Consider the following 25,043-nt stretch of genomic DNA (forward strand, 5'->3'; position numbering starts at 1 on the left):
ACCTCTACATGCGCCAACGTCTAGGTTAGGTTTTAAAGTCACTCGTGTGTGAGGCAAATTCTGGTGTACATAGATAGCTACCCCACGATTCCCGTCTCTTCTATACGAGCCTTAACTATCTACAACGAAACAATCTTCGACTGTGCCGTTTAGAAGTGTCTCTTGTAAACAGATCACGGCAGGCCTATACAGTGCAAGCAACATTTGTAGTTATTCTTGCTTTTGCCTAAGGCCTATACACTACAATTCCAATGAATTATACTGAACGTGTTGGTTTAAGAGTTATTTAACCGACCAGGTTTCTTAGACCGTTTATGTCGAGACTTGGGCGAGTCCCAAGGCAACCATACATGGTCCATAGATGTGGATTGTCTGGCATCCACCAATTTTATGTCCTCCAACGAAGAAGACCTGTGAACCACAGGCCTCCTAGTGGGAGGTACAGGAACAATGACGTGACACGTAGTTTTATTCCAAGTTTAGTCATGGTTTAAATATGAGTTAGTTTTGTTCTTTTTCCTTCCTGTAGGACGGAATGAGGATGTGGTATTGGTATAGGATTTGTTCCGGACTGTGGTTGGAGGATTAGGTGTAGGGTTGAATGGAGCTGGATATTTGGAACTGACGATCGGGGTTTCACAAGGAGTGTGTCGAGATTGTTCGCATAACCGGATTACATTTCAAAGCCGACGCGTAGGATTCATTAAGTTCAGAGGTTTCACGAGACTCCTTAACCCTCCTCCTACCCTCACCATAAGAGATGTTATTTTGTGTCTTGACTGCTCAGACGGCCTTCTCAAACTGGAACCGGGGACAGGCCCGGTCCCAACTTGGGTGGTTGCCATCGCAGTTAACAAACAACATCCTATTAGCCATACAATCATCAGCTTTATGACCCTCCTTAGCACACTTCCCTCCCACATTTGGCAGAAAGAGTGCAACGCTCTGAGGAGCGGCCAAATTCCTGGCATTTAAAGCAACGTAAGGGATTCGGAATGAACTTGACATCACATGTAACCAATAGAGATATTGTCCGGTAGCCGAGCTCTCCCGCAGGTTAGGTTAATCAGGGGAGTTCTACGCCGTTGGCCATTGATAACTTTGGTGATGAGCTAGGCAGCAATAACGTCCTCGTTTGTTAGTTCCTTCACAATGTCGTCCTCTGACATATCCATGACATCAGTGCAGTGGATGACTCCCCTGCATGAATTCATGGCAACGGGTATCGAGACCAAGTCATGAATATGGAACTTCAACTTAAGTAGTTCCGCCACCTGTTTCGTCGACTAACCAGTTTCCTGATCGTTTCAACATGCCAAGACCATCCATGAAAAACCCCCCTGATTAGGAATGGATTGAAGAAGGCAAGAGTCGTTGCTCTGGTCGTACGGGCCAACACAAATTCAGAGTTTCTTCTTTTTCATGGAGGGTCCGTCACCACTACCCCCTACGGGGGCAGTGGATGGCTGACCTAGGTCCATCCTAAAGGAGCCTAACCTCAAAATCTGGAATGCCAAACCACCCCAGTGGAAAAAAAAACTAACTATCCCGAAAAAGAAAAAGATCTGTCAATTGTTTTATGCAGAAAAGTTTCAAGGCGGAGCCGGTCGCACGAAAGCCAAGCGGAGTTCTCCTGCGGACACCCGTCAATGAAAGATCGATTTTGCATAGAACAACCTTATAAAAGATATTGATGAACAATAACTTTCAAAAAAAACCTTCAAAACTAAGCAAGAGTAGTGACAACGGAGGGAGGAATAGCTACAACCTACCTCTGAAAGAAGGGCCACAGCTCCGTACAGGTCAGTAGCTGGTACGAGACTGTGGTCGGAACAGCTACGACCGCACATTGCCCTGCGCAATGTCACTGCGCATGTAGTTATGGCTACCACAGATAGGGAGCAGTGGTGGCTTGCCTGACTGGCGTTTCTCAGTATGTTTATCCTGATCCCAGCCCTGAACATACGGAGAAATAGCAAAATATTGCATTTAATTTTTAAAAATCAATTCCTTTGTAAACACTACACCGAGTGAAAAACACCTCTATAAAGACTACAGTTAAAAAACGAACGTACATGGCTACCGGAAGCAGCACTTCAAATATAATCAACACTAGTAAACATAAATCAAATTTAGATATACGTAAATAATCCGAAGAAAGCATTGAAGGGTAACTGAAGATAGAAAGGCTGAAAGTAGAGAGCTGATCATGGCATTCTAAACGAAACAAAAATGGCATCCTAGCTAGGATCTGTGTAATCCTTCCTACGTATTGATACGCGGAATAAAAGCTCATGGAAGCCCCACTTGTCAAGGAAAAATACACAGAAACATTGCCATAGTGCTAAGGAAAGTCTGACTTGCCGAAAAGACGAGTAGAGGTTACGACATCTGGCAACACAGACTTGAAATACAGAGAGTAAGAACACGTCCTCCCTGGCCAGCCGACCCTTGCCTAACTCAACGCGATCCAGTAGACGAGCTGCCATTCCCTTGCCAACCGACCCTTGCCTACCTCAACTCGATCCAGTAGACGAGCTACCACACCCTGGCCAGACGACCCTAACCTACCTCAACGCGATCCAGTAGACGAGCTGCCACTCCCAGGCCAGCCGACCCTAGCATACCTCACCGCGATCCAGTAGACGAGCTGCCGCTCCCTGGCCAACCGATCCTTGCCTACCTCAAAGCGATCCAGTAGACAAGCTGCCGCTCTCTGGCCAGCCGACCCTAGCCTACCTCAACGCGATCCAGTACACGAGGTGCCACACCCTGCCCCGCCAACCCTAGCCTACCTCAACGCGATCCAGTAGACAAGCTGCCACTCCCTGGCCAGCCGACCCTTGCCTACTTCACCGCGATCCAGTAGACAAGCTGCTACTCCCTGGCCAGCCGACCCTTGCCTACCTCACCGTGATCCAGTAGACGAGCTGCCACTCCCCGCCCAGCCGACACTAGCCTACCTCACCATAACTCAGTAAAGTAGCCACAACTCTCATCGCCCATTTCTGGGCCACCTCACCGTGATCCTGTATACCAGCCACCGCTTCGCGGCTGACCGAAGCTACCTTACGTCACCATGATCTAGTACAGAAGCCACCACTCACCCGCTTATTCTAGCCTACCTCACTGTGACCCAGTGCAGTAGCTGCCCGCAAAGCCGACCACAGCCTATGAAAATCTTACCTAACATCCCCAGAAGTAAATGATCATAATGGAAATGTACCATTATTTTTGTGGTCTGCTGGTGTGAGAACGCATGAAGTGGCCACGTATAAGCAATATTTGGCAGTGGGGCGAGCTCTTACAGCAGATTTCTAATTTCTTTCCCTTGAAACATGAAGCTTCAAAAGGACCCGGTGGTCTGTTACTGTTTGTATGTTGGGAATCTCAAAGAAAAAAAAGAAGTTTTTCAAATGAGCTAAACCGTCAATTTACCAAAACCATGTTAACTGTAATAATGTGAATGGCGGGTTACACCTTCCAGGATGAATAATCATAAGCTGTCATCTGACTGAACAGTAATATACTTCGAAGTGTCTGTCTACAGAGTTCTTAGGTTTTCTACATTTTCTAGCTGTGCTAATTATGCTAAGTACACCTAAGTATAGTTCACCACTCACTCTACATTGGTTAAAACCATTAATCTCCAAATGTTACTCATACCTGGCTAGAAATAAGACCTTCGTTTATGCAAACATCATTCCACTCCGAGCCGGGAGCACGAAGCCAGCTGGCAGCTACCGAGCCGGCGACCTGACACCTGTGGCCACATATCCTCATCTTTCCACCACCACAAGACTTATGTCAGCAAATTGGGTTTTACCCCGAGTATCTCAGTGACCAGTACCTTACCTCTTCTCTAGTCTCCTGAAGTCTCCTCCACCACTACACTTCCCGGAACCCTCAACGCGATATTGTCACTCACCACAACAACCCAGGAAATGAACGTATGAACCAGAAACATAGTAATCTTCGGTTTCTGAATGACCGCGCTCCTCCGCCATCTCGAAGCAGAAGCGGGGCTTTATTGTATGGCAAGGCGTTGTCTCAATCCAATGAAATGACTTGCATGGCCTTTTATCGTTTTGTAACATTCATTTTTGACTATACACTTACTAATATTCCATGTACTCATGCTACAAGCGTGTGTTCCTAAACGTTTATGTAGGAAAATTTCTTTTGCTCTATAATAAAGTATATATTTTGAATGTCAGTCCGTCCAAGTCAGAGTCAATGTAACAATTCGGATTCAGACGTCGTCCACGTTTATAATATATTCCGACTCTTCTGACGTCAGTCAATTTCTAAACAATGTTTTACTTGTTTGTCTTTTTACGGTAAACCACGACTGAGACAAAATGTGATCTTAAGAATACATTTTGTCCTCGACGATGGATATATATTTTTATCGCGATTATAGATAGTACATCTCTGAGGACGGCCATACCCAGACTACCAACCTATATCACCATTTACCACACTCACCATAGAAATGGAATTTCGCCGATGGTTTTCAATGACCCCATATGTATTTATAGTACTTCCCTAACGTGTAATAATAATAAGTGGAAACAGAATCAACAGAAGTGTGTCAACAGACCAGACTAAAACATGAGCAATAAGCTCGTCCTGCTTTTAATGTGGTATTTCCCAGAACAAAATTTGTCGACGGGAATTTCCAAGACACGTATGGGAACTGTTGTGATCGATTTAATTTTCATACGATGTCCGAGGCAGCAGGGGCACCTGAATGCCCTAATCAAGGCATCTTGTTAACGAGTATATATATATGTACGTACGTCTTGACGTACGACAGTGCACTACGACGGATTGTTCTCTGAGAAACGTAAGATAATCTCTCCCTGTTAAACAAGAATGTTTCTGTGTATTTTTCCTTGACAAGTGGGGCTTCCATGAGCTTTTATTCCGCGTATCAATACGTAGGAAGAATTACACAGCTCCTAGCTAAAATGCCATTTTGGTTTCGTTTAGAATGCCATGATCAGCTCTCTACTTTCAGCCCTTCTATCTTCAGTTACCCTTCACTGCTTTCTTCGGATTATTTACATATATCTAAATTTGATGTATGTTTACTAGTGTTGATTATATGTGAAGTGCTGCTTCCGGTAGCCATGTACGTTCGTTTTTTAACTGTAGTCTTTATAGAGGTGTTTTTCACTCGGTGTAGTGTTTACAAAGGAAGTGATTTTTAAAAATTAAATGCAATATTTTGCTATTTATCCGTATGTTCAGTGCTGGGATCAGGATAAACATACTGAGAAACGCCAGTCAGGCAAGCCACCACTGGTCCCTAGCTGTGGTAGCCATAACTACATGCGCAGTGACATTGCGCAGGGCAATGTGCAGTCGTACCTGTTCCGACCACAGTCTCGTACAAGCTACTGACCTGTACGGAGCTGTGGCCCTTCTTTCAGAGGTAGGTTGTAGCTATTCCTCCCTGCGTTGTCACTACCCTTACTTAGTTTTCAAGGTTTTTTTTGAAAGTTATTGTTCATCAATATCTTTTATAAGGTTGTTCTATGCAAAATCGATCTTTCATTGACGGGTGTCCGCAGGAGAACTCCGCTTGGCTTTCGTGTGACCGGCTCCGCCTTGAAACTTTTCTGCATAAAACAATTGCCAGATCTTTTTCTTTTTCGGGATAGTTAGTTTTTTTTTCCACTGGGGTGGTTTGGCATTCCAGATTTTGAGGTTAGGCTCCTTTAGGATGGACCTAGGTCAGCCATCCAATGCCCCCGTAGGGGGTAGTGGTGACGGACCATCCATGAAAAAGAAGAAACGCTGAATTTGTGTTGGCCCATACGACCACAGCAACGACTCTTGCCTTCTTCAATCCATTCCTAATCAGGAGGGTTTTTGATGGATGGTCTTGGCATGTTGAAACGATCAGGAAACTGGTTAGTCGACGAAACCGGTGGCGGAACTACTTACGTTGAAGTTCCATATTCATGACGTGGTCTCGATACCCGTTGCCATGAATTCATGCAGGGGAGTCATCCACTGCACTGATGTCATGGATATGTCAGAGGACGACATTGTGAAGGAACTAACAAACGAGGACGTTATCGCTGCCTGGCTCATCACCAAAGTTATCAATGGCCAACGGCGTAGAACTCCCCTGATTAACCTAACCTGCGGGAGAGCTCGGCTACCGGACAATATCTCTATTGGTTACATGTGATGTCAAGTTCATTCCGAATCCCTTACGTTGCTTTAAATGCCAGGAATTTGGCCGCCTCTTAAAGCGTTGCACTCTTTCTGCCAAATGTGGGAGGGAAGTGTGCTAAGTAGGGTCATACCGCTGAGGATTGTATGGCTAATAGGATGTTGTGTGTTAACTGCGATGGCAACCACCCAAGTTGGGACCGGGCCTGTCCCCGGTTCCAGTTTGAGAAGGCTGTCTGTGCAGTCAAGACACAAAATAACGTCTCTTATGATGAGGGTAGGAGTAGGGTTAAGGAGTCTCGTGAAACCTCTAAACATAATGAATCCTACGCGTCTGCTTTGAAATGTAATCCGGTTATGCGAACAATCTCGACACACTCCTTGTGACACCCCGATCGTCAGTTCCAAATATCCAGCTCCATTCAACCCTACACCTACACCTAATCCTCCAACCACAGTCCAGAACAAATCCTATGCCAATACCACATCCTCATTCCGTCCTACAGGAAGGTAAAAGAACAAAACTAACTCATATTCAAACCATGACTAAACTTGGAATAAAATTACGTGTCGTCATTGTTCCGGTATCTCCAACTAGGAGGCCTGTGGTTCACAGGTCTTCTTCGTTGGAGGACATAAACTTAGTGGATGCCAGATAATCCACATCTAGGGACCATGTATGGTCGCCTCGGGACTCGCCCAAGTCTCGACATAAACGGGCTAAGAAACCTGGTCGGTTAAATAACTCATATGCCAACACGTTCAGTATAATACATTGGAATTGTAGTGTATAGGCCTTAGGCAAAAGCAAGCACAACTACAAATGTTGCTTGCACTGTATAGGCCAGCCGTGATTTGTTTACAAGAGACACTTCTAAACGGCACAGCCGAAGATTGTTCTGTTGTAGATAGTTAACACTCGTATAGAAGAGACGAGAATCGTGGGGTAGCTATCTATGTACACCAGAATTTGCCTCATACGCGAGTGACTTTAAAACCTAACCTAGACGTTGGCGCATGTAGAATGAAATTTAATGGTACATACCTGGCCATATGTTGGATATATTGCTCCAGTTCAAACGCACTTGATAATGATGAGTCAAATTGGCTTGTTAATCAATACCTAACCGTAAAGTAGTTTTAGGGGACTTCAATATTCATCATTATCAGTGGGGAAGTATCCGGGCAGACGCCAGGGAGGAACAAATGGTTGATTATATAATCAATGCCAACCTCACTCTTCTGAACGATGATAGTGGAACTCGTGTAGATCACCGGACTGGCAATATCTCGGCAATTGATTTATCCTCGTCATAGCCAGATATACTTACTAGATTAGTACAAGAAAAAATCTGATTTAACATTGTCAGTGTACTCTGGGGCAACTCGAGTAATATTGACAAATTGATGGTCGTTCTCAGAGAAACAGAATTGATCCAGATGACGTAAGGTGGTTCGTTGGTGGTTCTCTGTGGAGGGTTTGGCTTTGGTGTGAGGCTCCTCCTACTACTTGGGCTGGTCGCATGGTAGGTGGACATGTCGACACATTAAACGGTCGGCCTTGAGGGGACGTGGTGGTTATTTTCCGGGGCAGCTGCGCCATGGGGTTGAGCTGGCGGTCCTCCAAATGAATAATCCTCATCTATGTGCATGACGTGGTGGAGGACTATCTTTCGTCTGTCCTATTACTTCGCACTCTTGGGTAAACTGCAACTGTGGCTGCTGTGCCGACTGGGCTGTTTGCTGCCACGTTGGCTCAATACCCACAAAATCTTTTTTTCCCATTATATCTAATTACAGTTCATCTTTATCATATGATTATAATTTCTCTATCTTTTTCTATTTTTTATTAAAATAGGTATTTAGGTGTGACTTAAATCACATACTAGATAGGATTACAGGTCCTAATGACCTTCCTCAAAGGTCGATGGCCGTAAATACCAACAAACAACATACGTAGTCTGCCGGCTTCGTGGTCTCCACTTGGAGTTGATTGCTCCATAAAAAAGAGGTTTTATTTATAGCCAGGTTAATGAGTCATGGGAGACCATTGGCTGTAACCACTGGTGAATGACTGGTCAACTGTAGGTGAACATGGTGGAAGTGTGGACAACTCTGTAGTTCCTACAGCAAGAAAAATGTAGATTAAAGTACTTCGTCTGAAACTTTGGTTAATATTACGATTCGTTCAGGCAACAGCTTTTAATTGTTCACAGTCTTATGAAACGTCTGACTCCGCCAAATAGGTTATTACAGTTATATGGTTGTTTTCCCTAATTACCAGTTTAGCTCAAAGTGGGAATAATAACTACCTACCTTTTGTATTTGCAGTATACAAACAATAAGAGACTAGTTTTTGAAGCTCCTTTTACTGGTAAATGATAACATACAATTGCATCTTGTTTACCCTAACGTTTCACAGATCAAGAATTGTAAGGATAACATTGTTAGTGAGAGGTTTTTGTCCTCGCAGTTGTCACCTATTTTTAGCATATATTTAAAGATGGATGATAATAGATTAGCCTATAATGTACCCATGACCTTACATCTATCTTGCACACTGGTAGATGTTATATACAACATGTCGTAAGTCAGCTTAATAGAAAAATATGCCTTAATGTATTCAAGCTGAAATGGAAATTAAGACACAATTCATTTCCAGACTTCCAGTCAAACAACGGGTTGGATATGATCTTCGGACCACTGTCGAGGACCACGTCACCCTCAGTCGAGGACCACGTCACCCTTAGTCGAGGACCACGTCACCCTCAGTCGCCCGCTGACCTCGCAAGAAGGAGAGAGGAAGCCGTCATAACAGCACTCAAGTGTCTTGCCTCAAGGAGGATGGTACCTCCTTCCACGTGTAAGTTTGATAGGGGGTAAACCTTCGTCGAGTCAAGGAGGGTGGTACCTCCTTCACGTGTAAGTTTGATAGTGGGGTAAACCTTCGTCGAGTCAAGGAGGGTGGTACCTCCTTCACTTGTAAGCTTGATAGTGGGGTAAACCTTCGTCGAGTCAGAGGGTGGTACCTCCTTCACGTGTAAGTTTCACAGGGGGGTAAGCCTTCGTCGAGTCGAGGCGTGAACCATCGACATAAATGATTGACATGACGGTATGTGGCAGACTGGGACCCCCCCTGTGACTTTTGTCAAGATAGGGAGCATTTGGTTCCTCATGGAGCGCTATACTCTCCTGGTATTGTTAGCCGAGAGGCCATAATTTTGTGTCGGAGAGTGAGCTGCCATAGCACCCTAGGGAGGGGGAGAGAGAGAGAGAGAGACATTAAACCCGGCGCGTGGCAGTAAGACTGTTGCGTGTTAGCGAATGACTCGCTCGTTATGTGTCATGGGTCTTCGCCTGTCTTGGAGTGATACGCCGCCGTGTATTAGGAAGGGACGTGCCAACGCGCCAGGATATGAGGTGCAGACCCATGTCAGTTGGTGAGATCGTCATTTGAAACTGAACGGCTTTGATTTTAGAGGACGATATGTCAGATATGTCGGGCGTTGTTGTTTGTCATTGTTGAAGGGGGGGGGGGGGAGAGAACCTCTCGTCGTGTGCCAGAGAACAACAGACCGCCGTGGTAAACTATCGTACATCGGGGCATGAGCCCACGACATGTGGTCGAATCGAAGCCGCTGACTTCTGTCAGGGAGTGAGTAGCGTTCCTCCACCGTCAGATAGGAAGCCGCCCTTGTGTGCCAGGGAGTTAGTGGGAACAGTGTGTCCTAGAGTGAGGTCCCAACATGTGCTAGAGAAAGAGCCAGAGAATCTGTCAGTGTGAGCAGCCATTCTTTGCCACGGTAGTTTGTTAGGAAGTGAGCAGCGGTTTTGTGTTGTCGCCACTGTAGTAGTGTGATGTAGGAAGCCAGTCTTGTGCATCAGGGAGTTAGTCGTGTATTGTGTCATGGTGTGAACTACCCACGTATGTTACAGACAAAACCACCGACGTGTTTTTGCCTCTGAAGAGTGTGTGTCAGGCAGGAAGTAATCGTAACGGAGTTAGGCCATGTAGTGTATCTGGCAGTGAGCTACCGATGTGTATCAGACACGAGGCCACCGACGTCCATCAGGGAGTGAACAGTGTTTTTAGTGTGTCAAGTAGGAAGCCATACCGTTGCGTGTCAGAGAGAGAGAGAATCCAATTTGGTTTGCCATGAAGTGAGCTACCGACACACGTGTGTTAGAGACGAAGCTCATCGATGACTGTTGGAGAGTGAGCTAAGTTTTTGAGTTCGTCGAAGTAACGTGTGTTGAAGTAAGCTACCGACGTGTATCACAGACTGAGCCACCGACGTCAGTCGAGAGTGAGTAACGCTTTCTTTTCACATTTGTAGTGTGTAAGGCAGGAAGCCGCAATGTATGTATAAACGAATTAGTCGAAGTAGATTGTATAGGAATGAACCAACGACGCCAAACTAAAGCGTCCCTTTAGGACATTTGTTATAGCTTATGCCAGACGACTATTTTCCACTTGCATGGTTTATGGGTCGTCAAAGTAAAGCTTTACATTCAGTCTTTTATTTAGGCTAACGGTAGACTGTTTTATATAGGTTTTGTGGGACACATATGTGAGTCGTCGAATTAAAGTTTTATTTGAGGAAATTTCCTCTGGCTAACACTTGTGCGTGCTACATGGGTCATCAAAGAAAAGCTGCATGTTGGTGACTTTACTCTGGCTTCGCCAGACAATTTCATTTTGCTGTTGAGGGCAACAGAGGCAATCAAAGTAAAGCCTTACTCTAGAGTTTATGCTGAACAATGCCAAACGATATTTGGCAGCTCTATCGAGCTTCACAGGTCATCAAAATAAGCTTCACTTTGGGAATTATATATTTTTGGTCCATGACTGGCGATTATATTTAGCTTTTAGGGAGTGATATGAGCTTAAGGTATTAGTCGGGAGGTTTTGTGTTAGGGAGCGAGTTGCCGTAGTCTCCCAAGGAGAGAGCCACTGCAGGGGGTGGTGGTGGGTGACACCTAGCTGTCAGGGAGTGAATCGCCGGCATGTGTCGGGCTTCATTGTCAGTCTTGGAGTGCGCTGACGTCCTGTGTCAGCAGGAAACGGACCAACACACGCCAGGCTGTGAGATACTGACGTATGTCAGCTGGTGAGACATCATTGGAAAAAGCGGCTCTGATGTTACAGTCGTTCTTGTTTAACAAGGAGGGAATACCTTACGTTTCTCAGAGAACAAGCCGTCGTAGTGCACTGTCGTACGTCAAGACGTACGTACATATATATATATATATACTTGTTAACAAGATGCCTTGATTAGGGAATTCAGGTGCCCCTGCTGCCTCGGCCACCGTAGAAAAAATAAATCGATCACAACAGTTCGCATACGTGTCTTGGAAATTCCCGTCGACAAAGGTTGTTCTGGGAAATACCACATTAAAAGCAGGACGAGCATATTGCTCATGTTTTAGTCTGGTCTGTTGACACACTTCTGTTGATTCTGTGTCCATTTATTATTATTACACGTTAGGGAAGTACTATAAATACATATGGGGTCATTGAAAACCATCGGCGAAATTCCATTTTCTATGTCGAGTGTGGTAAATGGTGATATAGGTTAGTGGTCCTGGGTATGGCCGTCCTCAGAAATGTACTATCTATAATCGTGATAAAAATATATTTCCATCGTCGAGGACAAAATGTATTCTTAAGATCACATTTTGTCTCAGTCGTGGTTTATCGTAAAAAGACGAACAAGTAAAACATTGTTTAGAAATTGACTGACGTCAGAAGAGTCGGAATGTATTATAAACGTGGACGACGTCTCAATCCGAATTGTTACATTGACTCTGACTTGGACGGACTGACATTCAAAATATATACTTTATTATAGAGCAAAAGAAATTTTCCTACATAAACGTTTAGTAACACACGCATGTATCACGAGTACATAGAGTATTAGTAAGTGTATAGTCAAAAATGAATGTTACAAAACGATAAAAGGCCATGCAAGTCATTTCATTGGATTGAGACAACGCCTTGCCATACAATAAAGCCCCGCTTCTGCTTCGAGATGCCACACGAGTGCGGTCATTCCGAAAGCGAAGATTACTATGTTTCTGGTTCATACGTTCATTTCCTGGGTTGTTGTGGTGAGTGACAATATCGTGTTGAGGGTTCCGGGAAGTGTAGTGGTGGAGGAGACTTCAGGAGACTAGAGAAGAGGTAAGGTACTGGTCAATGAGATACTCGGGGTAAAACCCAATTTGCTGACATAAGTCTTGTGGTGGTGGAAAGGTGAGGATATGTGGCCACAGGTGTCAGGTCGCCGGCTCGGTAGCTGCCAGCTGGCTTCGTGCTCCCGGCTCTGGAGTTGAATGATTTTTGTATAAACAAAGTTCTTAATTCTAGCCAGGTATGAGTAACATTTGGAGATTAATGGTTGTAACCAATGTAGAGTGAGTGATGAACTAGAGTTAGGTGTACTTAGTATAATTAGCACAGCTAGAAAATGTAGAAAACCTATGAACTCTGTAGACAGACACTTCGAAGTATATTACTGTTCACTCATATGACAGCTAATGATTATTCATCCTGGAATGTGTAACCCGCCATTCACATTATTACAGTTAACATGGTTTTGGTTAATTGGCGGTTTAGCTCATTTGAAAAACTTTTTTTAACTCTTTTAGATTTCCAACATACAAACATTAACAGACCACCGGATCCTTTTGAAGCTTCATGTTTCCAGTGAAAGAAATTAGAAATCTGCTGTAATACTTCGCCCCACTGCCAAATATCCCTTATACGTGGCCACTTCATGCGTTCTCACACCAGCAGACCACAAAAATAATGGTACATTTCCATTATGATCATGTACTTCTGGGGATGTTATGTAAGATTTTCATAGGCTGTGGTCAGCTTTGCGGGGAGTTACTGCACTGGGTCACAGTGAGGTAGGCTAGAATAAGCGGGTGAGTGGTGGCTTCGGTACTGGATCATTGTGACGTAGGGTAGCTTCGGTCAGCCACGAAGCGGTGGCTAGTATACTGGATCACGGTGAGGTGGCCCAGAAATAGGCGATGAGAGTTGTGGCTACTTTACTGAGTTATGGTGAGGTAGGCTAGGGTCGCCTGGCCGGGGAGTGGCAGCTCGTCTACTGTATCACGGTGTGGTACGCTAGGGTCGGCTGGCCAGGGAGTGGCAGCTCGTCTACTGGATCGCGCTGAGGTAGGAAAAGGTCTGCTGGCCAGGTAGCGGCAGCTTGTCTACTGGATCGAGTTGAGGTAGGCTATTGTCGGCTGGCCAGAGAGCGGCAGCTTGCCTACTGGATCGCGGTGAGGTAGGCTAGGGTCAGCTGGCTAGGGAGCGGCAGCTTGTCTACTGGATCTCGGTGAGGTACGCTACGGTCGGCTGGCCATGGAGTGGCAGCTCGTCTACTGGATCGCGTTGTGGTAGTCAAGAGTCGGCTGGCCATGGAGTGGAAGCTTGTCTACTGGATCGTGTTGAGGTAGGCAAGGATTGGTTGGCCAGGGAGCGGCAGCTTGTGTCCTGGATCACGGTGAGGTAGGCTAGGGTCGGCTGGCCAGGTAGTGGCAGCTCGTCTACTGGATCGCGGTGTGGTATGCAAGAGTCGGCTGGCCATGGAGTGGCAGCTTGTCTACTGGATCGCGTTGAGGTAGGCAAGTGTCGGCTGGCCAGGGAGCGGCAGCTTGTGTACTGGATCGTGTTGAGGTAGGCAATGGTCGGCTGGACAGGGAGTGGCAGGTTATCTACTGGATCGCATTTATGTAGGCAAGGGTCGGCTGGCTAGGGAGCGGCAGCTTGTCTACTGGATCGCGGTGAGGTAGGCTACGGTCGGCTGGCCATGGAGTGCCAGCTCGTCTACTGGATCGCGGTGTGGTAGGCAAGAGTCGGCTGGCCATGAGTGGCAGCTTGTCTACTGGATCGCGTTGAGGTAGGCAAGTGTCGGCTGGCCAGGGAGCGGCAGCTTGTGTACTGGATTTTGTTGAGGTAGGCTAGGGTCGGCTCGGCCAGGGAGCGGCAGCTTGTGTACTGGATTGTGTTGAGGTAGGCTAGGGTCGGCTGGCCAGGAGTGGCAGCTTGTCTACTGGATCGTGTCGAGGTAGGCAAGGATTGGTTGCCATGGAGCGGCAGCTCGTCTACTGGATCGCGGTGTGGTAGGCAAGAGTCGGCTGGCCATGGAGTGGCAGCTTGTCTACTGGATCGCGTTGAGGTAGGCAAGTGTCGGCTGGCCAGGGAGCGGCAGCTTGTGTACTGGATCGTGTTGAGGTAGGCAAGGGTCGGCTGGCCAGGGAGTGGCAGGTTATCTACTGGATAGAATTTATGTAGGCAAGGGTCGGCTGGCTAGGGATCGGCAGCTTGTCTACTGGATCGCGGGGAGGTAGGCTACGGTCGGCTGGCCATGGAGTGCCAGCTCGTCTACTGGATCGCGGTGTGGTAGGCAAGAGTCGGCTGGCCATGGAGTGGCAGCTTGTCTACTGGATCGCGTTGAGGTAGGCAAGTGTCGGCTGGCCAGGGAGCGGCAGCTTGTGTACTGGATTGTGTTGAGGTAGGCTAGGGTCGGCTGGCCAGGGAGTGGCAGCTTGTCTACTGGATCGTGTTGAGGTAGGCTAGGGTCGGCTGGCCAGGGAGTGGCAGGTTATCTACTGGATCGCATTGATGTAGGCAAGGGTCGGCTGGCTAGGGAGCGGCAGCTTGTCTACTGGATCTCGGTGAGGTAGGCTAAGGTCGGCTGGCCAGGGAGTGGCAGCTCGTCTACTGGATCGCGGTGAGGTAGGCAAGGGTCGGCTGGCCAGGGAGCGGCAGCTTGTCTACTGGATCACGGTGAGGTAGGCTAGGGTCGGCTGGCCAGGGAGTGGCAGCTTGTCTACTGGATCGCGTTGAGGTAGGCTAGGGTCGGCTGGCCAGGGAGTCGGCAGCTCGTCTACTGGATCGCGGTGAGGTAGGCTAGGTCGGCTGGCCAGGAGCGGCAGCTTGTCTACTGGATCTCGGTGAGGTAGGCTACGGTCGGCTGGCCATGGAGTGGCAGCTCGTCTACTGGATCGCGTTGTGGTAGGCAAGAGTCGGCTGGCCATGGAGTGGCAGCTTGTCTACTGGATCGCGTTGAGGTAGGCAAGTGTCGGCTGGCCAGGGAGCGGCAGCTTGTGTACTGGATTGTGTTGAGGTAGGCTAGGGTCGGCTGGCCAGGGAGTGGCAGCTTGTCTACTGGATCGTGTTGAGGTAGGCAAGGATTGGTTGGCCAGGGAGCGGCAGCTTGTCTCCTGGATCACGGTGAGGTAGGCTAGGGTCGGCTGGCCAGGTAGTGGCAGCTCGTCTACTGGATCGCGGTGTGGTAGGCAAGAGTCGGCTGGCCATGGAGTGGCAGCTTGTCTACTGGATCGCGTTGAGGTAGGCAAGTGTCGGCTGGCCAGGGAGCGGCAGCTTGTGTACTGGATCGTGTTGAGGTAGGCAAGGGTCGGCTGGCCAGGGAGTGGCTGGTTATCTACTGGATCGCATTTATGTAGGCAAGGGTCGGCTGGCTAGGGATCGGCAGCTTGTCTACTGGATCGCGGTGAGGTAGGCTACGGTCAGCTGGCCATGGAGTGCCAGCTCGTCTACTGGATCGCGGTGTGGTAGGCAAGAGTCGGCTGGCCATGGAGTGGCAGCTTGTCTACTGGATCGCGTTGAGGTAGGCAAGTGTCGGCTGGCCAGGGAGCGGCAGCTTGTGTACTGGATTGTGTTGAGGTAGGCTAGGGTCGGCTGGCCAGGGAGCGGCAGCTTGTCTACTGGATCGTGTTGAGGTAGGCTAGGGTCTGCTGGCCAGGGAGTGGCAGGTTATCTACTGGATCGCATTGATGTAGGCAAGGGTCAGCTGGCCAGGGAGCGGCAGCTTGTCTACTGGATCGCGGTGAGGTAGGCTAAGGTCGACTGGCCAGGGAGTGGCAGCTCGTCTATTGGATCGCGTTGAGGTAGGCTAGGGTCGGCTGGCCAGGGAGCGGCAGCTTGTCTCCTGGATCACGGTGAGGTAGGCTAGGGTCGGCTGGCCAGGGAGTGGCAGCTCGTCTACTGGATCGCGTTGAGGTAGGCTAGGGTCGGCTGGCCAGGGTGTGGCAGCTCGTCTACTGGATCGAGTTGAGGTAGGCTATTGTCGGCTGGCCAGAGAGCGGCAGCTTGCCTACTGGATCGCGGTGAGGTAGGCTAGGGTCAGCTGGCTAGGGAGCGGCAGCTTGTCTACTGGATCTCGGTGAGGTAGGCTACGGTCGGCTGACCATGGAGTGGCAGCTCGTCTACTGGATCGCGGTGTGGTAGGCAAGAGTCGGCTGGCCATGGACTGGAAGCTTGTCTACTGGATCGCGTTGAGGTAGGCAAGTGTCGGCTGGCCAGGGAGCGGCAGCTTGTGTACTGGATTGCGTTGAGGTAGGAGAGGGTCTGCTATCCAGGGAGTGGCAACTCGTCTACTGGATCGTGTTGAGGTAGGCAAGGGTCGGCTGGCCAGGGAGCGGCAGCTTGTCTACTGGATCGCGGTGTGGTAGGCAAGGGTCTGCTGGCCAGGGAGTGGCAGTTCGTCTAGAAGATCGCGTTGAGGTAGGCAAGTGTCGGCTGGCCAGGGAGCGGCAGCATGTCTACTGGATCGCGGTGAGGTAGGCTAGGGTCAGCTGGCCAGGGAGCGGCATCTTGTCTACTGGATCGCTGTGAGGTAGGCTTGGGTCGGCTGGCCAGGGAGTGGCAGCTTGTCTACTGGATCGCGGTGAGGTAGGCTAGGGTCGGCTGGCCAGGAAGCGGAAGCTTTTCTAGTGGATCGCTTTGAGGTAGGCAAGTATTGGTTGGCCAGGGAGCGGCAGCTTGTCTCCTGGATCACGGTGAGGTAGGCTAGGGTCGGCTGGCCAGGGAGTGGCAGCTCGTCTACTGGATCGCGTTGAGGTAGGCTAGGGTCGGCTGGCCAGGGTGTGGCAGCTCGTCTACTGGATCGAGTTAAGGTAGGCTATTGTCGGCTGGCCAGAGAGCGGCAGCTTGCCTACTGGATCGCGGTGCGGTAGGCTAGGGTCAACTGACTAAGGAGCGGCAGCTTGTCTACTGGATCGCGGTGAGGTAGGCTACGGTCGGTTGGCCATGGAGTGCCAGCTCGTCTACTGGATCGCGGTGTGGTAGGCAAGAGTCGGCTGGCCATGGAGTGGCAGCTTGCCAACTGGATCGCGTTGAGGTAGGCAAGTGTCGGCTGGCCAGGGAGCGGCAGCTTGTCTACTGGATCGCGGTGAGGTAGGCTAAGGTCGACTGGCCAGGGAGTGGCAGCTCGTCTACTGGATCGAGTTGAAGTAGGCTATTGTAGGCTGGCCAGAGAGCGGCAGCTTGCCTACTGGATCGCGGTGAGGTAGGCTAGGGTCAGCTGGCTAAGGAGCGGCAGCTTGTCTACTGGATCTCGGTGAGGTAGGCTACGGTCGGCTGGCCATGGAGTGGCAGCTCGTCTACTGGATCGCGGTGTGGTAGGCAAGAGTCGGCTGGCCATGGAGTGGCAGCTTGTCTACTGGATCGCGTTGAGGTAGGCAAGTGTCGGCTGGCCAGGGAGCGGCAGCTTGTGTACTGGATTGTGTTGAGGTAGGCTAGGGTCGGCTGGCCAGGGAGTGGCAGCTTGTCTACTGGATCGTGTTGAGGTAGGCAAGGATTGGTTGGCCAGAGAGCGGCAGCTTGTCTCCTGGATCACGGTGAGGTAGGCTAGGGTCGGCTGGCCAGGTAGTGGCAGCTCGTCTACTGGATCGCGGTGTGGTAGGCAAGAGTCGGCTGGCCATGGAGTGGCAGCTTGTCTACTGGATCGCGTTGAGGTAGGCAAGTGTCGGCTGGCCAGGGAGCGGCAGCTTGTGTACTGGATCGTGTTGAGGTAGGCAAGGGTCGGCTGGCCATGGAGTGGCAGGTTATCTACTGGATCGCATTTATGTAGGCAAGGGTCGGCTGGCTAGGGATCGGCAGCTTGTCTACTGGATCGCGGTGAGGTAGGCTACGGTCGGCTGGCCATGGAGTGCCAGCTCGTCTACTGGATCGCGGTGTGGTAGGCAAGAGTCGGCTGGCCATGGAGTGGCAGCTTGTCTACTGGATCGCGTTGAGGTAGGCAAGTGTCGGCTGGCCAGGGAGCGGCAGCTTGTGTACTGGATTGTGTTGAGGTAGGCTAGGGTCGGCTGGCCAGGGAGCGGCAGCTTGTCTACTGGATCGTGTTGAGGTAGGCTAGGGTCTGCTGGCCAGGAGTGGCAGGTTATCTACTGGATCGCATTGATGTAGGCAAGGGTCAGCTGGCCAGGGAGCGGCAGCTTGTCTACTGGATCGCGGTGAGGTAGGCTAAGGTCGACTGGCCAGGGAGTGGCAGCTCGTCTATTGGATCGCGTTGAGGTAGGCTAGGGTCGGCTGGCCAGGGAGCGGCAGCTTGTCTACTGGATCGCGTTGAGGTAGGCTAGGGTCGGCTGGCCAGGGAGCGGCAGCTTGTCTACTGGATCGCGGTGAGGTAGGCTAGGGTCGGCTGGCCAGGGAGCGGCAGCTTGTCTAGTGGATCGCTTTGAGGTAGGCAAGGATTGGTTGGCCAGGGAGCGGCAGCTTGTCTCCTGGATCACGGTGAGGTAGGCTAGGGTCGGCTGGCCAGGGAGTGGCAGCTCGTCTACTGGATCGCGTTGAGGTAGGCTAGGGTCGGCTGGCCAGGGTGTGGCAGCTCGTCTACTGGATCGAGTTGAGGTAGGCTATTGTCGGCTGGCCAGAGAGCGGCAGCTTGCCTACTGGATCGCGGTGAGGTAGGCTAGGGTCAGCTGGCTAGGGAGCGGCAGCTTGTCTACTGGATCTCGGTGAGGTAGGCTACGGTCGGCTGGCCATGGAGTGGCAGCTCGTCTACTGGATCGCGGTGTGGTAGGCAAGAGTCGGCTGGCCATGGAGTGGCAGCTTGTCTACTGGATCGCGTTGAGGTAGGCAAGTGTCGGCTGGCCAGGGAGCGGCAGCTTGTGTACTGGATTGTGTTGAGGTAGGCTAGGGTCGGCTGGCCAGGGAGTGGCAGCTTGTCTACTGGATCGTGTTGAGGTAGGCAAGGGTCGGCTGGCCAGGGAGTGGCAGCTTGTCTACTGGATCGCGGTGAGGTAGGCAAGGGTCTGCTGGCCAGGGAGCGGCAGCTTCGTCTACTGGATCGCGGTGAGGTAGGCAAGGTCGGCTGGCCAGGGAGTGGCAGCATGTCTACTGGATCGCGGTGAGGTAGGCTAGGGTCGGCTGGCCAGGGAGCGGCAGCTTGTCTACTGGATCGCGTTGAGGTAGGCTAGGGTCGGCTGGCCAGGGAGTGGCAGCTTGTCTACTGGATCGCGTTGAGGTAGGCTAGGGTCGGCTGGCCAGGAGCGGCAGCTTGTCTACTGGATCGCGTTGAGGTAGGCTAGGGTCAGCTGGCTAGGGAGCGGCAGCTTGTCTACTGGATCTCGGTGAGGTAGGCTACGGTCGGCTGGCCATGGAGTGGCAGCTCGTCTACTGGATCGCGGTGTGGTAGGCAAGAGTCGGCTGGCCATGGAGTGGCAGCTTGTCTACTGGATCGCGTTGAGGTAGGCAAGTGTCGGCTGGCCAGGGAGCGGCAGCTTGTGTACTGGATTGTGTTGAGGTAGGCTAGGGTCGGCTGGCCAGGGAGTGGCAGCTTGTCTACTGGATCGTGTTGAGGTAGGCAAGGTTCGGCTGGCCAGGGAGCGGCAGCTTGTCTACTGGATCACGGTGAGGTAGGCAAGGGTCGGCTGGCCAGGTAGTGGCAGCTCGTCTACTGGATCGCGGTGAGGTAGGCAAGAGTCGGCTGGCCATGGAGTGGCAGCTTGTCTACTGGATCGCGTTGAGGTAGGCAAGTGTCGGCTGGCCAGGGAGCGGCAGCTTGTCTACTGGATCGCTGTTGAGGTAGGCTATGGTCGGCTGGCCAGGAGCGGCAGCTTGTCTACTGGATCTCGGTGAGGTAGGCTACGGTCGGCTGGCCAGGGAGCGGCAGCTCGTCTACTGGATCGCGGTGTGGTAGGCAAGAGTCGGCTGGCCATGGAGTGGCAGCTTGTCTACTGGATCGCGTTGAGGTAGGCAAGTGTCGGCTGGCCAGGGAGCGGCAGCTTGTCTACTGGATCGCGTTGAGGTAGGCAAGGGTCGGCTGGCCAGGGAGCGGCAGCTTGTCTACTGGATCGTGTTGAGGTAGGCTAGGGTCGGCTGGCCAGGGAGCGGCAGCTTGTCTACTGGATCGTCGGTGAGGTAGGCTAGGGTCGGCTGGCCAGGGAGTGGCAGTTCGTCTACTGGATCGCGTTGATGTAGGCAAGGGTCGGCTGGCCAGGGAGCGGCAGCTTGTCTACTGGATCGCGGTGAGGTAGGCTAAGGTCGGCTGGCCAGGGAGTGGCAGCTTGTCTACTGGATCGAGTTGAGGTAGGCTATTGTCGGCTGGCCAGAGAGCGGCAGCTTGCCTACTGGATCGCGGTGAGGTAGGCTAGGGTCAGCTGGCTAGGGAGCGGCAGCTTGTCTACTGGATCTCGGTGAGGTAGGCTACGGTCGGCTGGCCATGGAGTGGCAGCTCGTCTACTGGATCGCGGTGTGGTAGGCAAGAGTCGGCTGGCCATGGAGTGGCAGCTTGTCTACTGGATCGCGTTGAGGTAGGCAAGTGTCGGCTGGCCAGGGAGCGGCAGCTTGTGTACTGGATTGCGTTGAGGTAGGCTAGGGTCTGCTATCCAGGGAGTGGCAACTCGTCTACTGGATCGTGTTGAGGTAGGCAAGGGTCGGCTGGCCAGGGAGCGGCAGCTTGTCTACTGGATCGCGGTGTGGTAGGCAAGGGTCGGCTGGCCAGGGAGTGGCAGTTCGTCTACTGGATCGCGTTGAGGTAGGCAAGTGTCGGCTGGCCAGGGAGCGGCAGCTTGTCTACTGGATCGCGTTGAGGTAGGCTAGGGTCGGCTGGCCAGGGAGCGGCAGCTTGTCTACTGGATCGTGTGAGGTAGGCAAGGTTCGGCTGGCCAGGAGTGGCAGGCTTGTCTACTGGATCGCGGTGAGGTAGGCAAGGGTCGGCTGGCCAGGAGCGGCAGCTTGTCTACTGGATCGCGTTGAGGTAGGCTACGGTCGGCTGGCCATGGAGTGCAGCTCGTCTACTGGATCGCGGTGTGGTAGGCAAGAGTCGGCTGGCCAGGGAGTGGCAGCTTGTCTACTGGATCGCGTTGAGGTAGGCTAGGGTCGGCTGGCCAGGGAGTGGCAGCTTGTCTACTGGATCGCGTTGAGGTAGGCTAGGGTCGGCTGGCCAGGGAGCGGCAGCTTGTCTACTGGATCGCTTTGAGGTAGGCAAGGTCTGCTGGCCAGGGAGCGGCAGCTTGTCTACTGGATCTCGGTGAGGTAGGCTAGGGTCGGCTGGCCAGGGAGTGGCAGCTCGTCTACTGGATCGCGTTGAGGTAGGCAAGGGTCGGCTGGCCAGGGAGCGGCAGCTTGTCTACTGGATCGCGGTGAGGTAGGCTAAGGTCGGCTGGCCAGGGAGTGGCAGCTCGTCTACTGGATCGAGTTGAGGTAGGCTATTGTAGGCTGGCCAGAGAGCGGCAGCTTGCCTACTGGATCGCGGTGAGGTAGGCTAGGGTCAGCTGGCTAGGGAGCGGCAGCTTGTCTACTGGATCTCGGTGAGGTAGGCTACGGTCGGCTGGCCATGGAGTGGCCAGCTCGTCTACTGGATCGCGGTGTGGTAGGCAAGAGTCGGCTGGCCATGGAGTGGCAGCTTGTCTACTGGATCGCGTTGAGGTAGGCAAGTGTCGGCTGGCCAGGGAGCGGCAGCTTGTGTACTGGATTGTGTTGAGGTAGGCTAGGGTCGGCTGGCCAGGGAGTGGCAGCTTGTCTACTGGATCGTGTTGAGGTAGGCTAGGGTCGGCTGGCCAGGGAGCGGCAGCTTGTCTACTGGATCGCTGTGAGGTAGGCAAGGGTCAGCTGGCCAGGGAGCGGCAGCTTGTCTACTGGATCTCGGTGAGGTAGGCTAAGGGTCGGACTGGCCAGGGAGTGGCAGCTCGTCTACTGGATCGCGTTGAGGTAGGCTAGGGTCGGCTGGCCAGGGAGCGGCAGCTCGTCTCTGGATCACGGTGAGGTAGGCTAGGTCGGCTGGCCAGGGAGTGGCAGCTCGTCTACTGGATCGCGTTGAGGTAGGCTAGGGTCGGCTGGCCAGGGTGTGGCAGCTTGTCTACTGGATCGAGTTGAGGTAGGCTAGGGTCGGCTGGCCAGAGGAGCGGCAGGCTTGCCTACTGGATCGCAGTGAGGTAGGCTAGGGTCAGGCTGGCTAGGGAGCGGCAGCTTGTCTACTGGATCGCGGTGAGGTAGGCTACGGTCGGCTGACCATGGGAGTGGCAGCTCGTCTACTGGATCGCGGTGTGGTAGGCAAGAGTCGGCTGGCCATGGAGTGGCAGCTTGTCTACTGGATCGCGTTGAGGTAGGCAAGTGTCGGCTGGCCAGGGAGCGGCAGCTTGTGTACTGGATTGTGTTGAGGTAGGCTAGGGTCGGCTGGCCAGGGAGCGGCAGCTTGTCTACTGGATCGTGTTGAGGTAGGCTAGGGTCTGCTGGCCAGGGAGTGGCAGGTTATCTACTGGATCGCATTGATGTAGGCAAGGGTCAGCTGGCCAGGGAGCGGCAGCTTGTCTACTGGATCGCGGTGAGGTAGGCTAAGGTCGACTGGCCAGGGAGTGGCAGCTCGTCTATTGGATCGCGTTGAGGTAGGCTAGGGTCGGCTGGCCAGGGAGTGGCAGCTTATCTCCTGGATCACGGTGAGGTAGGCTAGGGTCGGCTGGCCAGGGTGTGGCAGCTCGTCTACTGGATCGAGTTGAGGTAGGCTATTGTCGGCTGGCCAGAGAGCGGCAGCTTGCCTACTGGATCGCGGTGAGGTAGGCTAGGGTCAGCTGGCTAGGGAGCGGCAGCTTGTCTACTGGATCGCGTTGTGGTAGGCAAGAGTCGGCTGGCCATGGAGTGGCAGCTTGTCTACTGGATCACGTTGAGGTAGGCAAGTGTCGGCTGGCCAGGGAGCGGCAGCTTGTGTACTGGATTGTGTTGAGGTAGGCTAGGGTCGGCTGGCCAGGGAGTGGCAGCTTGTCTACTGGATCGTGTTGAGGTAGGCAAGGATTGGTTGGCCAGGGAGCGGCAGCTTGTCTCCTGGATCACGGTGAGGTAGGCTAGGGTCGGCTGGCTAGGTAGTGGCAGCTCGTCTACTGGAACGCGGTGTGGTAGGCAAGAGTCGGCTGGCCATGGAGTGGCAGCTTGTCTACTGGATCGCGTTGAGGTAGGCAAGTGTCGGCTGGCCAGGGAGCGGCAGCTTGTGTACTGGATCGTGTTGAGGTAGGCAAGGGTCGGCTGGCCATGGAGTGGCAGGTTATCTATTGGATCGCATTTATGTAGGCAAGGGTCGGCTGGCTAGGGAGCGGCAGCTTGTCTACTGGATCGCGGTGAGGTAGGCTACGGTCGGCTGGCCAGGAGTGCCAGCTCGTCTACTGGATCGCGTTGAGGTAGGCAAGAGTCGGCTGGCCATGGAGTGGCAGCTCGTCTACTGGATCGCGTTGAGGTAGGCAAGTGTCGGCTGGCCAGGGAGCGGCAGCTTGTGTACTGGATCGCTGTGAGGTAGGCTAGGGTCGGCTGGCCAGGGAGCGGCAGCTTGTCTACTGGATCGTGTTGAGGTAGGCTAGGGTCGGCTGGCCAGGGAGTGGCAGGTTATCTACTGGATCGCATTGATGGTAGGCAAGGGTCAGCTGGCCAGGGAGCGGCAGCTTGTCTACTGGATCGCGGTGAGGTAGGCTAGGTCGACTGGCCAGGAGTGGCAGCTCGTCTATTGGATCGCGTTGAGGTAGGCTAGGGTCGGCTGGCCAGGGAGTGGCAGCTTGTCTACTGGATCCGGTTGAGGTAGGCTAGGGTCGGCTGGCCAGGGAGTGGCAGCTTGTCTACTGGATCGCGGTGAGGTAGGCTAGGGTCGGCTGGCCAGGGAGTGGCAGCTCGTCTACTGGATCGCGTTGAGGTAGGCAAGTGTCGGCTGGCCAGGGAGCGGCAGCTTGTCTACTGGATCGCGGTGAGGTAGGCTAGGGTCGGCTGGCCAGGGAGCGGCAGCTTGTCTACTGGATCGCTGTGAGGTAGGCTAGGGTCGGCTGGCCAGGGAGTGGCAGCTTGTCTACTGGATCGCGGTGAGGTAGGCTAGGGTCGGCTGGCCAGGAGTGGCAGCTTGTCTACTGGATCGCGTTGAGGTAGGCAAGGTCGGCTGGCCAGGGAGCGGCAGCTTGTCTACTGGATCGCGGTGAGGTAGGCTAGGGTCGGCTGGCCAGGGAGTGGCAGCTCGTCTACTGGATCGCGTTGAGGTAGGCAAGGGTCGGCTGGCCAGGGAGCGGCAGCTTGTCTACTGGATCGCTGTTGAGGTAGGCTAGGGTCGGCTGGCCAGGGAGCGGCAGCTTGTCTACTGGATCGCTGTGAGGTAGGCTTGGGTCGGCTGGCCAGGGAGTGGCAGCTTGTCTACTGGATCGCGGTGAGGTAGGCTAGGGTCGGCTGGCCAGGAAGCGGAAGCTTGTCTAGTGGATCGCTTTGAGGTAGGCAAGGATTGGTTGGCCAGGGAGCGGCAGCTTGTCTCCTGGATCACGGTGAGGTAGGCTAGGGTCGGCTGGCCAGGGAGTGGCAGCTCGTCTACTGGATCGCGTTGAGGTAGGCTAGGGTCGGCTGGCCAGGGTGTGGCAGCTCGTCTACTGGATCGAGTTGAGGTAGGCTATTGTCGGCTGGCCAGAGAGCGGCAGCTTGCCTACTGGATCGCGGTGAGGTAGGCTAGGGTCAGCTGGCTAGGGAGCGGCAGCTTGTCTACTGGATCGCGGTGAGGTAGGCTACGGTCGGCTGGCCATGGAGTGGCAGCTCGTCTACTGGATCGCGGTGTGGTAGGCAAGAGTCGGCTGGCCAT

At 52.6% G+C, this 25,043-nt stretch overlaps 1 protein-coding gene and 1 long non-coding RNA gene across 4 annotated transcripts in view; both read left to right on the forward strand.

Moving 5' to 3' along the window:
- The window catches only part of LOC139767395 (uncharacterized), a 743,720-nt gene that overhangs the window by 88,959 nt on the left and 629,718 nt on the right, over positions 1-25,043 (forward strand). Inside the window, exon 3 of the mRNA XM_071696732.1 lies at positions 8,852-9,052. Coding sequence (XP_071552833.1) covers positions 8,852-9,052 — 201 coding nt within the window. The remainder of the gene's footprint in view (positions 1-8,851; positions 9,053-25,043) is intronic.
- Positions 9,208-25,043, forward strand: part of LOC139767402 (uncharacterized) — a 234,390-nt gene continuing 218,554 nt past the window's right edge. The window contains exon 1 of one of the 3 annotated variants that reach the window (XR_011717123.1): positions 9,208-9,229. This is a non-coding gene — a long non-coding RNA (uncharacterized lncRNA). Of the gene's footprint in view, positions 9,230-9,658; positions 10,497-12,248; positions 12,374-25,043 lie in introns of those variants that run through there. The other 2 variants (XR_011717124.1, XR_011717121.1) reach the window with 2 other exon arrangements.

This window comes from Panulirus ornatus, chromosome 61, assembly GCF_036320965.1.
Source record: "Panulirus ornatus isolate Po-2019 chromosome 61, ASM3632096v1, whole genome shotgun sequence".
NCBI classification, from domain to species: Eukaryota; Metazoa; Arthropoda; class Malacostraca; order Decapoda; family Palinuridae; genus Panulirus; species Panulirus ornatus.